At 43.1% G+C, this 16626-nt stretch overlaps 1 protein-coding gene across 1 annotated transcript; it reads right to left on the bottom strand.

Moving 5' to 3' along the window:
* Positions 1-2797: 2797 nt before the first annotated feature.
* Positions 2798-15917, bottom strand: LOC135210247 (small ribosomal subunit protein uS4-like). Its single transcript, XM_064243096.1, has 4 exons — positions 15772-15917; positions 15509-15601; positions 4573-4702; positions 2798-3048 (listed from the first exon to the last, which is right to left on the bottom strand). Exons 2-4 carry the CDS (start codon positions 15599-15601, stop codon positions 2813-2815), a joined length of 459 nt encoding a protein of 152 aa, XP_064099166.1. The 5' UTR covers positions 15772-15917; the 3' UTR covers positions 2798-2812.
* Between the last annotated feature and the right edge of the window lie 709 nt (positions 15918-16626).

Genomic DNA, 16626 nt, shown 5'->3' with positions numbered 1-16626 from the left:
CATTCTATATGTATTTACACTAGACAGAAGTGAGTTCCAACCAAATCCCTTCTTCTTGTAAATATTGTTTGTATTCAGCAAAATCTACAGTACTAACAAAAATATATTAGGATAAACACTAAAACCATGCAGGAATTAAAAGATAAAAACAACAAAATATTTCAAACTGGAGCTTTTCAGTAAGCCATACACTCCGATCCACGAGCTATTTCTAGTACTTCGTCCACTCATCGGGTGGGGTAGCAACAGGCCAACCTTACACCCGAGTCCCCCACCCATTTCAGTTTGTAGCAAAGCCCAGGCTGTAGGACATCGGTAACCAGCCAAAGCAAAGAAGCTTGTCAGTTTGAATTGACATTGTTTAGAATTCCAAAAACCTGTAGACGGCTTTAACAACAAGAACTAAATTACCCGACCCCCCCCAAAAAAAAAATATATAATAGCATATATTAGTCAAGATTAAAGGGTTGTTAATGACATATCAAAAACTGAGATAATTAGCGCAGTGGTATTTGTAGGAATGACCATGTCACTTTAAACGTAGCTAATAGGAGGAGAGAGGAAGACGAAGAGACGAGAGAGAGAGAGACGAAGAGAGAGAAGAGAGAGAGAGAGAGGAGAGATCTAGCTAAGGTGTCAAGACACTTCAAAACACGTTTGCACAGAGTTTTTGGGTATTGTTCAATGAAGTGTTGATTGCCGCTTATCCTTTATTTATGCTTTCCTATTATTAATTATTTGGTATGGAAACCGCACCTGCAACCGATACGATAAACTTTGGCTTTACGTGATAAGGTTAAAAATATCCTGTTATGATGTTGTTCGTGATTTCTCTCCAATACCAAAATAAACTCAAACTTTGATCAATTTTAAAGTTATTGCGTAATGATAATGACAAGGATATATAATAAGACACTGTTGGTAAGGATAACGACTTAGAACGGAAAGTTAAATGGAATCTTAATAAACAAAACTTAATTAAAAGTTAAAAGGACACAGTAATCTTAGTTACAGCGATATTACCCTGACTCATTTTTTTTTTTTTTTTTTATTACTCCGCTTGGTTTGGTGTGTGTTCCTCTTTCTCCAACCAACCACCTAATGACTATCCCTCCCCACTGAAAGAATTCCAAGAGATTATTGGTGGGAACTCTTGCTAAGAAAAGGGAAGAGTACCTCCCAGCCCCTCATCCCCCTCAGGTAAACACTGGTTTACCAATATAGAATTTTTCGAAAAGTACCCTCAAGAAGGTGTACCAGGGAAAAACCTGTGGGTCCAACTGTAACCTAGCAATACTCAACTTTGATACATCTGCTTTGGAGGATTTGGAGTCACAGCAAAACTATGAGCACAAGTAATGGCTCTTTCAGAAGGGTATACGTACACCCAAACACACTGGCTGAGGATCAGCTGAGTACTCTAGTACATGAAATGGCTGAAAGATGAAGTCAGCCAATTACTCTGACAATAGCAAAATTCAACTCACTATTTATGGCCAAAACTCAAGGATACTTAATACTCCCAACTCAATTCCATCATAATTTTATTGGAATTGACAATTCAATGTCTACTCATCATCACCACTGCCATCTTCATTCTTGGCTCCACCTCTGCGAGCGTTCTTCCTCTTGACACGGCCAGGACGGCCACCACCGAATGGACTCTTGAGGGAGAAGTCAATGTGCTTTTATGAGGAAATCCAACCTCACAATTGAAAGGGGACAGGGGACGACCCCTTTTTTTTTTTTTTTTTTTTTTTTTTTACGGGTTTTTAATCAATTTTTTGTTGTTTGCGAACATCTGAAAAAACAAAGGGAAAAATAACATCACATCCAAAATCCCTTCATATCTGAACAAAACCTTTCTGAAGGACATTTTCAGAAGCATTTACAACTCTATACTGCCTTTCGTACAATTAAAAAAAAAAAGTAAATGGTAAGAATCAGCTTACCAAATTCAATTTATGATCGTCAACCCATACTAAAGGCGTAGCTAGGATATACCTAGACAAGTGGCCTTGATGTATACTTCTTACAAGTGGTCACCAGTTATCACCTATGATTGAGAACTTCCATGGCCAGATGTCCACCCTTTTTTGCTAGGGACTCTTCAAATGGAGAGTTAAACAGGCAATAGATTATGGGGTATACCTAGTCAATTGGTCTTCATGAATATGGTTCTTTAATCGAACAACTGCTATACCATTCAGCTGTAAATAAATGGTACCACTGTAAATAGCTTTCAAACGTCAAGGGAAACCTACTTAAATCATTAACCTGATTCATAATGAACTACAACCAATTCAGCTTGTTTTTGACTTGCACTCTATAGCAAGGGTTGCATTTTTTTCAAGCCATCGAAAAATTTATCCAATCTAAGGCTAAGAAACCAAAAGGGTCACTTTTGCTGAGTTGACTAGACCAAGATGTTTGGTTCTTTTAGTTTAACCACCACCCGTACCATGAAGATTCATGTGTGTATGTAAGAGAGTTAAGCCAACTTTCTGTAGCCTACTATGTCATGTCATTTAAATGGGTTTTTTAAAAATATATTGGGCTACATTTGTTAGGGTCCAGTGATAAGGTTTATAACAAATTCTGTTCTGAATGTCTGTGCTACAAACCTACACTTACACAGTATTTCTAACCCCCCCCCCCAACCCCAGGGCATTATCAATTGTAGGAAATTACTGGACTCCAAATTACCTGGCAGGTGAAGAACAACTCCCAATTTGAAAAAACTTGCAATTGCAAAGAAAGTTCCTCATTACGTCAAATTTGCCACAATAGTCAATCTTCTCTTCTGCATTATCTATCCATAGTGCAACCTTAAAGGTTTACAACCTGAAATTGTTACATACCTGATATGTCCTTGCTTGATTAGTACACGGGCATGGTGAATACTCTTGGCGAGACCTAACTTGAAGACCTGTGTTTGCAAGCGCCTTTCCAAAAAGTCCTCTGGCTTTAAACCCAACACGTAATCGAGCTTCATTCTGCTTTCCTCCAAAACACCAGTACGGACTAGACGACGAAGGAGAGCATTACCTGAGGAAAAATCCAGTTTGACATTCTTAGTACTGACTTGCATAAAACTTGCACTTCACAATAATGGTGCAAGGGGAGGGGTTGGGGGGAGAACCATCCTACATTAGATATATTTTGGTTTCTCAAAAGAAACTCACGAATTATGGATACCCTCCCTTTCGATCTAGATCAGTTATAATTCTCTGTGGTATTTCCTTCTTTTCTTTTCCTTGTAAATAGCAGAGGTAAGAGATCATGCTTCTTTTGACAATGATAAGCTAGTAACAGTTGTGAAAATATTGTTTGTGAGCAAAAAATTGAATAAATCTTAAACATGGACTTGAAAATCGAACAGTATTGAATTTGCACTGTGGACACATGAACCACTTGCATTTTGATGTAACCTGCTAACAATCACCAACGCCAACTACAAATGTTTCATATAACATTCAGCTTTATACCAGATTCCTGTATGTCTTTTTCAATTCTGATTCAAAAATGATTCAGTATACTGATTTTTCAAATAGTACAATTTTTCCCATGTGGTTTCTTCTGCAATAATAGCTGTGTGATTCTTTCCAAATTTATCTATCCAAGTGAGAAGTGGTCAGTCTCCTATAACTGAACTATGAAAGCGAAATCAGCGGAATTTATTTCTGGTGATAGAAATTAATTTCTCAATGTGGTTCAGCTCCCACAAAAAGCTGTAAGTCCCGTTGTTACGTAACCAGTTGGTTCCTAGCCACATACAAATACCTAATCCTTCGGACCAGGCCTAGGAGAGCTGTTAATCAGCTCAGTGGTCTGGTTAAACTAAGATATACTTAACCACGGTGTGAATTAGCCCAACACTGACATCAGTGTCTAATATTTTGATGTAGTTCATGTGTAAGTTCGAGACTTTCATAATTTATATCTCAACATAGGATTTTGTGTTAAAAGCTTACTGCATAACTACTGTACTAATGTATTTATGGTATATATTTGTAAATGGATAATGAGTAGTTGGATCCTGTGGTATTGTCAAGAGACTGTAAAACTGCAGAGCATTTTGTCAAGCATGGCACAACCTGTCAAGACCTTCACAAGTGCAAAATACAAAAAACCCGATGAATGTCAGAGCCCAACAATATGAATTTCTCTGGTTCAAAACCATTTATATTCCAGATAAGTAACTTATTAAGTATTTAATGCCACAAATCATTTATACTTTTGTTGATGAGCTATGTCAAAAATTATAGAAAAAATTTAATGAGGAAATACAAATGAATAATAACCATTCTAAGCAAGAATAAGATCTTTGGCTTACATCTGTACAATCTCCTCTCACTTCATCCCAGGTCTACGTAAGAATGAGCCTCAATAAATGGGTAAATTAATTTTCACCGTACGGCATTGATAAGCTAAAAGTTCTACTCCTCACATTCCCAATAGCCACAACCAAATATAAAAGCCTAGTAATTGTCACCCTGAAGTTAACCATATCCCAATAATAAAGCATATTACAATTTCTGCAAGTTCCCAAACACCTGTCGAGACTCTTACCTTGGAAAAGCCTTCTGGCATCTTTCTCATCCAAGGTCAGAAGTTCTCTGGCAGCCTTTCGGATTTTGGCGAGGAACATCTTGACAATCCACAGTTCCCTCTTGTTTCGGAGGCCATACTCACCAACAAGCTGTCGAAGGGCAAAAGGGTTTATTAGCATTTTTCTCAAAAATTTTGCACACGTATTAAATGTATAATTATCCTTTAAGCATGATGAAAATATATTTGTGTATTTTATCAATACAAACCAGAGGTCTTTTATGCACATGTTATCCCCTACATACACTGTAAAATAAAAGAAGGCAATGGGGAATTTAAGCCAAAGGCCAAGTGCTGGTACCTATGAGGTCATTCAGTTCTAATCCAGAGAGAGATACTCTTTCACTTGACAATCATTCATTACACAGGATAGTCCTTATCATACTGCTATAAGGCCATAAGCTGAGCCGCACTGCAAACCTCTTGATTTCGAGCAGTTTATAGGCCTAAAACCAGTGTATCAAGTGAACGGCTCACCAATAAAAAATTCTGGTGTCAGTTTGTACGTAAAAAAACAAAAGTAACTAAAAACATAACCAAGAATCATAATAAAACACACTGACTTTCAGACCAATAACATTCTTTCAGATTACAAGCCAAATTACTTAGTAATTACAAGTTAGCAAAAAAAAAAAAAAAAAAAAAAAAAAAAACTGTTGATGTTAACAGCAAGAACAGTGCTCGACAAGATATAAAAGTTGACAATTCTATGAGGCCGCAAAATTTGGACGTGGCACTTGCATCATATAACATCCCTTATCACATGATGAGACTAAACGACATATTCAGCGCAAACACAAAAAGCAGCTAGATAGATTGCAACAACTCAAGAGAATTAAATGCAAAATGAAGGAAGAAGTTAATAAGACATCTCCAGCAAATATGTTTATTGTTATTATACAATTAAGTTTGTTCATACTTACCTGGCAGATATATATATAGCTGTATTTTTCTGACGTCCGACAGAAATTTCAAAACTCGCGGCACACGCAGTGGGCGGCCAGGTGGTAGTACCCACATTCCCGCCGCTGGGAGGCGGATATCAGGAACCATTCCCATTTTCTATTCATATTTTTATTAATGCCTCTGTCTCCTGAGGGGAGGAGGGGCGGGCACTTTAATTATATATATCTGCCAGGTAAGTATGAACAAACTTAATTGTAATAATAACAATAACATTTTGTTCATGCCACTTACCTGACAGATATATATAGCTGAATCACACCTTCGGATGGTGGGAAAAGACAGAATAGGATTTTTTTGGAAACTAACATTAAGTAGATGATATACATCTTGGTTCCTTACCTGTTTGCAAAGTAGACTAGTGATTACTGTCACGTAAGGCTGCTTTTTGCTTAATTACAGAGTTGCCAGCCAGGTGGAGACCTGTAGTGCTGGTGCGCTCTGGATGATCTGTCAACGGGTGCGAGACCTCAGCGTGACAAAGATCATCGAGGCCATACAAATGAGGGCAACGAAGCAACTGACCACCACCTGACCAACTATACACAAACCCCTTAAAACTAGCTAACGGATGGGAGATCTTCACATAAGACTCACCACAACCTAAACACAACAACCTAACTTAACCTAACTAAGGAATAGGGAAAGAGCTACTTCCGGACCCCAATACTGTGTCCGCAGAAACGTAGTGCCCCAGTGCATTGCAATCGTCATAGATCGTTCTCACATCCCTTAGGTAATGTGAGGCGAAGACGGAGTTGCTCCTCACAAAAGGTACAATCGAGGATGTCCTTGATTGACATGTTCTTTTGGAAGGCAAGAGAGGTAGCGACGGCTCGTACTTCGTGCGCTTTTACTCGGAAGAGGCTAAATCAGTCTTCTGGAAAGATGAATGAGCCTCCCGAATGGTGTCCCTTAGAAAGAAAGCCACTGCATTCTTTGATAAAGGTAACTCTGGCTCTTCACAGAGCAACCAGAGGTTACCTGAGGGACCTCTAACCTCTTTAGTTTCTATGCACGTAGAACTTGAGAGCCCTTACCGGGCAAAGGACTCTCTCTGGTTCTTGGCCCACCAGGAACTTGACATACCTTTGATTTCAAAAGTCTTCGGCCAAGGGTTCGAAGGATTTTCATTCTTCGCCAAGAAAGATGGTTCAACGAGCAGACAGCATTGTCCCCTTTGAAGCCCCATTAACTTGCTAAACGCTTGAATTTCACTAACTCTCTTAGCCGTCGCAAAGAGAAGTTAGGAAAAAGAGCCTTCCTTGTCAGATTCCGAAGAGACGCTGTCTGAAGCGGTTCGAAAGTGTTTGACATAAGGAATTTCAGGACTACATCCAGATTCCATGAAGGTGGTCTCATTTGCGGAACCTTCGAGGTCTCGAAAGACTTCAAAGGTCATGAATATCCTTGTTGTCAGACAGGTCTAGGCCTCTGGCCTAAAACCGCTGACAACATGCTTTTATATCCCTTGATGGTAGGGACCGCTAATTTCTGCACATTTCTGAGAAATAGCAGAAAATCAGCTATCTGGTTCACAGAGGTCGAGGAAGAGGAAACTCCTTCCTTTTTACACCATGCCTGAAGGAAGCCCACTTCGACTGGTAAACAGCTCTTGTGGAAGCACGTCTCGCATGTGCGATTGCTCTCGCAGCTGCCTTCGAAAAACCTCTCGCTCTGGCCAACTTTTCGATAGTCTGAACGCAGTCAGACTCAGAGCGGAGAGGTTTTTTGTGAAACCTTTCGAAGTGCGGCTGTTTGAGTAGATCTTTCCTCCAGGGCAATGTCCTTGGAAAGTCTACAAGGAAAAGACATGACCTCTGTGAACCATTCTCTTGCTGGCCACATCGGAGCGATCAGGGTTAGCCTTGTCCCTTCCGAGGCCGCAAACTTCCTCATGACTTCCCCCAGAATCTTGAATGGTGGGAAGGCATAAAGGTCCAGGCCCGTCCAATTCCACAGCAACACGTCCACCGCGATTGCCTCTGGATCCAGGACCGGGGAGCAGTAAAGAGGAAGTCTCTTGTTCCTTGACGTTGCGAATAAGTCGACCAGTGGACGTCCCCACAGCGTCCATAGGTCTCGACAAACGTCCTCGTGCAAGGTCCATTCCGTCGGAAGGACTTGGTCCCGACGACTGAGAAGGTCTGCCCTGACGTTTTGCACACTGCAATGAATCTCGTCAGGATCGTTACCTCTTTCCTTTTTGCCCACAGCAGAATCTCTCTCGCTAGGGAGTACAACGCCCTGGAGTGTGTACCTCCCTGGTTTTTTTAAATAAGCGAGTGCTGTGGTATTGTCCCGAGTTTATCTGAACAATCTTGTTCTCCAAACTCTTCTCGAAGAACTGCAGGGACAGAAATACTGCTGCCAGTTCTTTTACATTTATATGCCAGGCTACCTGTTCCCCCTCTCCAGGAGCCTGACACTTCCTTCCCCCCTAGTGTTGCTCCCCATCCTGTGATGGAAGCGTCTGAAAACAACACTAGGTCGGGGCTCAAAAGACTTAGGGACACACCCTCTTGCAGCTTCTGAGGGTCCAACCACCATCTTAGGTGGTTCTTGATCGAAATCGATATCCTCATACTGCATCGAGATCGTCTTTTGCCTTCCACTCGTCTGCCAAGAAGAATTGGAGAGGCCTGATGTGCAGTCTTCCCAAGGAAACAAACCTTTCCAGCGAGGGAAATGGTCCCCAGCAGACTCATCCATTCCCTCGCCGAGCAAGTCTCCTTCCTTAGAAAGGCTAGATCTTTTTCTAAGCCTAGCTGCTGACGTTCCTGGGACGGAAACGCTCGAAAAGCCACTGAATCCACCTGAATCCCAGATACACGATGGACTGTGTTGGGGTCAGATGCGACTTTTCGAGGTTGACCAGAAGTCCCAGGGACTTCGCTAAGGCTAAAGTGAACTGCAAGTCCTTCAGACACTTCTCTCTCGACGACGCCCTGATCAGCCAGTCGTCGAGGTATAGGGGAAACTCTTATTCCGAAGAGTGTAGCCATCTCGCTACGTTCTTCATCACTACTGTGAACACCATCGGAGCCGTGGTCAGTCCGAAGCACATCGCTCTGAACTGCCAAACTTTGTTGTTCAAGACAAATCTTAGATATTTTCTTGAAAGAGGGTGGATCGGGATGTGGAAGTACGGTCCTGCAAGTCCAAGGATACCATCCAGTCGCCCGTTCTCAAGGCTCCCAGAACAGAATGAGGCGTCTCCATCGTGAATTTATCTTTTCCACGAAAAGATTGAGCCTGCTTACATCTAGAACTGGACGCCAACCTGACGACTGCTTTGGTACTAGGAGATTCTGTTGTAGAAACCTGGCGACCGCAGGTCCGCGACTTGTTCCACCGCTCTTTTGTCGATCATCTGTTGAAGGAGATCGAACAAGACTTTCTTCTTTTCTCCTTGGTAGGATGGAGAAAGGTCTCTGGGAGTCGTAGAAAGAGGAGGAAGATCTAAAAAGGGGATCTTGTACCCCTGCTCCACGATCTTGAGGGACCAAGAGTCCGTGTCCTCTCTCTCTCCACGCTCCCGCAAAATACTTCAGTCTGGCTCCGACTGGTGTCTGAAGGACATGCTTTTCACTTGGAAGGCTTTGGGTTTAAAAGAAGCTCTTCCTCGTGAAAACCCTCTCCCTCGAGGAGCTGCTCTCGAGAGGGGGGAGCCCCACGAAAGGGCTTTACTTTCTTCGGCGGACGAACTGCAGCCGAAGATGTTGAAGGTCCGGCCGACCGTCTTGTAGACTGGGCCCAAAAAGATCCTGAGTAGCCTTCTCTTGTAGGCTGTTCGTCAGGTCCTTTACCAAAGTCTGGGGGAAGAGATGGTTCGAAAGAGGCGAAAACAACAAGTCCGCTTTCTGAGCTGGCGTCACTGACCGAGCTGTGAAGTTGCACAGCAAAGCTCTCTTTTTTTAACAAAGCTGTCCCAAAGTGAGATACTAGCTCTTCCGAACCATCCCTGACGGCTTTGTCCATACATGCTAACACGCTGGACAGCTCCCCCAGACTAAGAGATTCTGGGCTTCTCGCTTGTAAATCCAGAACTCCCAAACACCAATCAAGGAAGTGAAGACTTCCAGCGTCCTAAGCAGACCTTTCAGATGATGGTCTGTCTCCGACGCGGTCCAAGTTACCTTAGCAGAGGGTAAAAATGACCTCCTCTGTAAGTCTACAAGGCTGGAGAAATCTCCTTGAGCCGACGAAGGGATACGAACTCCCACTTCGTCCTTGGTCTTATACCAAATGCCTCCTTTACCACTAAGTCTAGTAGGAGGCAAGGCGAAGGTCGTCTTGCCTTGGTCTCTCCTTCTTATCATCCAGTCCTGGAGCTTCTTGAAAGCACGTTTCGTCGATAGAGAAGTCTTCACTCTACGAACTCCGGGATTTTCCCGTTTTCGATGAAGAAAACTGTGAAGGAGGAGACTTGGGAGCTGCGGGCTGAAATTTGTCCTCAAAAGAAGAACGCAAGAGTCTGACTAGGACTTTGTAATCCGAGGTAGAAGGGGCTGTAGCAGGTTCATCTTCACCCGATTCAGCCGAACTACCCAGTTCTCCTTCTTCTCTCAAAGGAAGAGGAGAACGTCTGTCAGGCGAAGGCGTCCTATTGGCGGTTCTTAGCAAGATCAAAGGACCCCTCTCCTTGCAAGCTGCAGCCTTATCACTGCTGTCTTCTTTCTGACGCTTACTGCTCGCTGATGAAGCGTCCTGAGGCGGACGAGCGTCTTCCGCGGCAGTCCCCACCTGCCCGAGAAGCGTCTTTACCTCTCTTCGCTGGCATACGTGCCTGAGCGCGTAACAAAGTGTCTGGGGGTAAGAATTCTTGTTCAGAATCCCCGAAAGCGTCTTGAAAGGAGGCCTGAACGTCCTGGCGAACTTCCTGCCAAGCGTCCTGTCTAGCGTCCTGGAGAGCGGCCTGCCGATCGTCCTGTGTAGCGTCCTGGCGAGCGTCCTGACGAACGTCCTGCCTAGCGTCCTGCCAAGCGTCCTGACGAACGTCCTGCCGAGCGTCCTGACGAACGTCCTGCCTAGCGCGAGCGTCCCGACAAGCATCTTGCCGAACGTCCTGCCGAGCGTCCTTGCACAAAGCGTCTTCAAAACGTCCTGTCGTAACGTCCTTCTATAAGACGACAAGATCGGCGAATCGCTGAAGAAGAAGCCGATCGGCGAACGAGACGCAGGGGGCGAAGGCAACGGAGACTGCTTAGTCCTCTTTACAGGCAGTCTAAGGTCCTTCCTCCGCTTAGGCTCGACTGCTGCTGGCAAGTCCTCTGAGCCATAAGCGAGGATAGCTGGTCCTGAAGGGACAAAAGAATGTTCTTCGTTGGGGAAGAATGAGACGAGGAAGCAGGACTGGTCCTGTGAGAAGACGAGGGGCGAGGGGACGCCTCCTTCCTTCTCAAAGGAACAGCTACCTGTTTCTCAGGTGTACGCGCCTGTGCGCGCAACCTAGCGTCCTCATCGGAGGAGATCCTACCTCTCTTCTGAGGCGGAAAGACATCATAAGCGTCTTCCGACGAAAGCGGCGAAAGAGGACGTGAAGCGTCCTCCGCAAGAAACGTCCTCTTTAACGGACGAGAGTCTCTCCGAGCGCTCCACCCCTTGCGCAGGAGGACGCTTCGGAGGACGAAAAGCAATCCTTCAAGACGCGTGCTCGTGCACGGTCCTTGGCAGCCTGGTCTTTGCTACATGGTCTGCCGAAGGGACGCCAGATCGGTGGGAAGCCCCCGTAACCCTCTTGCGGCTTTCGACATACGTCCTCCCTGGGTCTTGGGAGTCTGATAGAGGTCTAGGCCTAGAAGCATTATGGGGCCGATCTGACGCCCCCTCCACAACACTGGGGCACGATCACACACTTGCACCGAGCCAGTTTCCAAGGCTTTCACTTTGGTCTCCAGAGTGCGAAGGGGCTCCAAAATCATAGAGAGAGCATCCGCTCCTCCCGACACAGAATCAGAGCCCGAAGGCAACACAGGTTTAGGGGTTGTAAACACTACAGGTGTTAGTGCAGGAGAAACGTTAGTCTTACCTTTGGAAGAACTCCTTGAGGAAGACCTCCTGATCCTATCGCGCTCCAATTTAAGGCGATAGGACTCATATGCTCTCCATTCATCATCAGTCAATCTCTCACATTCCTTGCACCGATGATCAATCAAACAATGAAGCCCCCTACAACTCATACATACTGTGTGGGGGTCTACTGATGCTTTCGGTTAGCCTCACCTTACAATCAGCACTCACACACACTCTGAAACTCACACCACTAGATCCAGACATATCTTATAGAGAAAAGTCAATCCAAAATCAAAAAACGGTCCACTATCGCGCATGCCAATTCAACAATCCAATTCAATACCAACAAAATCAATCAGATACTTAGAAACGAGTCAAATTCCAAAAAATCCTGAGCAGAGGTCTGTAAACAGATGTTTACCGACCGAGGCGACAGAAAAAAATATGAATAGAAAATGGGAATGGTTCCTGATATCGGTCCTCCAGCGGCGGGAAATGGGTACTACCACCTGGCCGCCCACTGCGTGTGCCGCGAGTTTTGAAATTTTCTGTCGGACGTCAGAAAAATACAGCTATATATATCTGTCAGGTAAGTGGCATGAACAAAACACTAAATACTTCAGCCAGACACAACTCACCAATACATAAAAAATCAATTGTTTGTATAGTACCGGCCCCCCCTCCATTCCTGTTTCGTGCTAATAAATAGATTGATTTCAACAAGTACACAAAGTACTTTTTTCTCTTTCTCACAACGCACACCCGTCACAAAAATACCTACAGATATAGACAGACCATCCAAACTTTTTTTTTTTTCTAAGATGAGATGGAAGACCACATCCCTTTAAGCTGCCACTACAGGTTCTGAGCTGATGTCCAAAGTCATCCCATGGTAACATAGCACTAGTCTGGCACAGCTTTCTAAGATACCATGGTTTCTCCAACTCACAGGACAGTTAATCTTTTGGAAATACCCACAGGACAACTACCCTAGCTTTTTGTGCTCTTATCCTAACAGTATGACCAGTTGGCCTTAGCCTATTCAGGCTCCCAAATGATTCCAACAGAAAAGATTAGGCCAAAAGGGCATTCTCTGGGTACCTAAACCAGAGGAACCAAAGAGGATATGGGCACCTAAACTTAGTGAATGTATAGTAGGGAAACTGGGGTAGGCACAAGAAATATTAAACTTTTCTAGAATGTTGAGTCCTGACCTAACCAGACCATACCTTCCTATCTTACTGCTCCATGACCTAACCAGACCCCAAAGGTAACACTAAATATCCATCTCTAATCTACATAATATCTACGTGACAAACATTCTGTTGATCAGTCCAGTGAATCAGACCTGAATATGGAAAAGGTGAAGACGTCTAGATTTTTCCCTAGGGGCTGAGGAAACGTACCCTTCACACTGTCCAAAGCAGAACGAAACACCAGGAGTCCTGTTTAGCCATATGGCAAACATCACTGGAATTCTCCCCTACCCCCAAAACTCAAAAACCTAGGGTTAGTCAAGCACGACGGACAGTCCGAGGTAGATCAACAGTACTATTCTGCGGCGGCTAGACTATGGAAGTAGCGGTTTTCTATGCAGTTTTACCTCCTGAACAAGATTTTAAGTAATATTTACTCGGGTAGATCTAGGGTCCCTATCCGCGGCGGCCCAAACTGGCAGTTGCAGTTTTTCTATGCAGTTTTACCTACTGAACAAGAATTTTTAGTAATATTTATTCGGACGACTGTAAATAACCCCAAGGGGCCAGTACTAAACATGGTGAAATACACTGGACGCCCCAATCCCTAGCGGATGTCGTATCTGTGGTTATGTTTCTTACAGGGTAATTCTAAAGAATAGTTCCCTACGAACTGCAAGGATCGTAATCGCGGATACGACATCCACTAGGGATTGGGGCGTCCAATATATTTCTCTGTGTTTAGTACCGACCCTTGGGGGTTAATTACAGTCGTCTGAATAAATATTACTTTAAATTCTTGTTCAGTAAGTAAAATAACATAGGAAAACGTCAATTGCCATAGTCTAGCCCACCGCGGATTGCTTCTGTAGAAATACCTTTCTTCACAGTCAAATTCTTGTTCAGTAAGTAAAATAACATAGGAAAACGTCAATTGCCATACTCTAGGCCACAGCGTATTGCTTCTGTAGAAATACCTTTATTCAGAAGACTGTAATTAACCCACTGGGGGCCAGTACTAAACACGGCAAAATACATTGGACATCTCAATCCCTAGTGGATGTCGTATTCGCAGGTTACATTCCTTGCAGTTCCTGCGGAACTATTAGGGTAAAAAACCGCATGGTACAAAAAGGGGGGGGTGGACCATGTACGATCTGTGTGTACAACCTCCAAAAAAATACATTTATAACGCGTCCTGACATCGGAGATGGGCAACAGACGCGACTTCTTGTTGGTGAGAAAGTGAGCTGAAGACCTCTACTCAGGTGTCAGGATGCGTTATAATGTACTTTTCTTGGGGTTGTACACATTGATCGTACATGGTCCACCCCTGTACCATGCGGTTTTTCACCCTATGTAGAATTACCCGGCCTGACCCAAGAGTAGGGAGACTGATAGCCATGAGAAATCAGACCATGAAAGCGGGCCAACCCTAACATTTTCATAGAATGCCATGACCTTAACTTCCCACCCTGTCTTCGGGGGAACACACCAAATGGCCAGCCTCTACCATAGTTCGACCACCTTCTCAAAAACCGGAACTCATGGCCTCAATTTGTGACTTGGGAGAAAAAACTGACACAAAAGTAGAGGTCTCGAGGTGTTCCCTCAACAGACGCTGGCTCCTGACTAATGTCTATCCTGGGTTACAAGACACATTAAAAGTACTTTTTCGGGGCGGGTAGTCGTGCTACAGTACAGGCTGGCCATTTGGTATCTTACCCTAGGGTGTCTGCAACCATGGACAGCCGCCCCATAGGGTAAAAAACCGCATGGTACAGGGGTGGACCATGTACGATCAATGTGTGCAACCCCAAGAAAAGTACATTATAACTCGTCCTGACACTGGAGTAGAGGTCTTTAGCTCCATTTCTCACCAACAACAAGTCGCGACTGATGCCCATCTCCAATGTCAGGACGCGTTATAATGTACTTTTTTTTGGGGTTGTTCACGCTGATCGTACATGGTCCACCCCTGTACCATGCGGTTTTTTACCCTAATAACACAATATTATTTTAAAGATAAAAAAGTAGCAATATTACTGGAAACAGATCAGAAGGGTTAAACTTCCATTCAAGACATGTTCTGGCACAGGATACGACCTAACCAAACCACCTTTAACCATCCCTTCCTTAGAACGTCACTTGCAAACCTATCCAGACATTAACGTCCTAACTTGACTTAGGGTGCTTGCCCTGCCATGACCTGGCCGAGGAGGTAAACCCCTCCACCCGGGGTTCCTATAATTCTTATGCATCTTATCTACGGTAATCGGCAACCCTACCATAAAGTGCCTACGTAACCTTGCCTCCCTATGGAATGAGAAGCTGCTACACATATTTTACTCGAAATTTGGAAGAAGAAAAGTTCGAATAATTTACTCTGGCCTGTGAAATTGTTTTACTAAGAAATGTAACGAAATCTGACTCTGTAATTCATTAGTTTTTAGAAACAGTGGTTTCGAACTCGCCAATAAACTTCCATGAAGGACCTTACTTTAAATAGCCTAACCTACATGGTTAAACACACTACATTCCTTATATTTTTTACGGAAAATATACAAAATTACTTTATAAACCCCCTGCTATTTGCATAAAGAAAATCTTTGTAATTACACCATGATAGTACCTAGTTCCTAAATCCCGGTTGATGGGACACGAACGAAAACCGCCCTAATTAATGAACGTATCGCAAATTCACATTAAAGATCGAAACTCACCTTCAACTCTTGGTCGAGACGTGGTTTTTCAAAAGGTCTCCTTGGTGTGGAGTACCGTTTGCTCTGCACGAGTTTGATGCGATGGTTCACCATCTGCAAAGACGGTTGTGTAAAATATATATTTCATCCATCAATATCAAATGAATCTTCTGTTTAAAATCTATCGCATACTAACTAGATCATTGTTTGTATAACTTATATCAATATGCCACACTAATTTAAGACATATTGACGGTATAACACGACTAAATTTAAATATTTACCTTTGGATCGAGCTGTACGCAGCGGTCCGGTGAAGGAAAGGTCTTGGAAGGAAGCGAAGTTGCTGATACGTGACGTATTCGTTAGCGACTTTTGCTACATTGTATATTTTGGTGGATTTTTTATTTCTGTCATTTATTTCTATTTATTTGCGCATTTACATGTCATATTTTAGTCTTATTGTTATCACTCTGTTTGATTCATTAATTCTACCCTTTAATAGTATTTAAAAATACTGTAACATAAAGCCTCATTGCTTAGCGCTTTGAGCTACATTTATCATGCTGACTTCTTCTTCGAAACAGCTTCGATAAATTACAGAGGAAAAGTTCCTCCTACTACTAATAATAATACCTTTTATTAGTGCACATAAATAAATTTCATATATTTTGAGATACGTGTAATAATAACTGGAACTCGTTTGTAATATTAATCGGCAATTGGAAATCTACTTATAATCACGAAAATAAATATTTTATATAACTTGACGCTCTGCACCACAGTGGATATGAAGAAGGCCAATACTTTGAAACCTACCATTTGCTTATTCATCATAGTAGGATCTTATAGGATAATCTATATCCTACAGATTTTCTGGCAGTTTTGTGATTTAGCTTCCTCTTACGTTTCTGACTTAAGTGGCCATACATATGGCAATATTAACATCTTAATAGTGTTGAAATAAAAAGCTTAACTTTTCTAGAGAGCCAGGCGGCTTTGATATATATAACGATTGGTATCCTACACCGACACATGTCAAAATGAAAGTTGCCACAGGGGCATATTGATCTTCAACTCTTACCCTCATTGCTACAACTTTCACTTATCGGTGACACTAATTCTAACTGAATATCATT

The sequence above is a fragment of the Macrobrachium nipponense genome, chromosome 39, assembly GCF_015104395.2.
Source record: "Macrobrachium nipponense isolate FS-2020 chromosome 39, ASM1510439v2, whole genome shotgun sequence".
In the NCBI taxonomy this organism is placed as follows: domain Eukaryota; kingdom Metazoa; phylum Arthropoda; class Malacostraca; order Decapoda; family Palaemonidae; genus Macrobrachium; species Macrobrachium nipponense.
This window is presented reverse-complemented; position numbering and strand designations above follow the sequence as displayed.

Excerpts from the sequence above, each read along its gene's own strand:
- LOC135210247 (XM_064243096.1), bottom strand. The coding sequence starts at position 15,601 with ATGGTGAACCATCGCATCAAACTCGTGCAGAGCAAACGGTACTCCACA. Across the intron at positions 4,703-15,508 it reads GTCTCGACCAAGAGTTGAAG|CTTGTTGGTGAGTATGGCCT; the intron begins GTGAGTTTCGAT and ends GCCCTTCGACAG. Across the intron at positions 3,049-4,572 it reads TGCCAGAAGGCTTTTCCAAG|GTAATGCTCTCCTTCGTCGT; the intron begins GTAAGAGTCTCG and ends ATTTTTCCTCAG.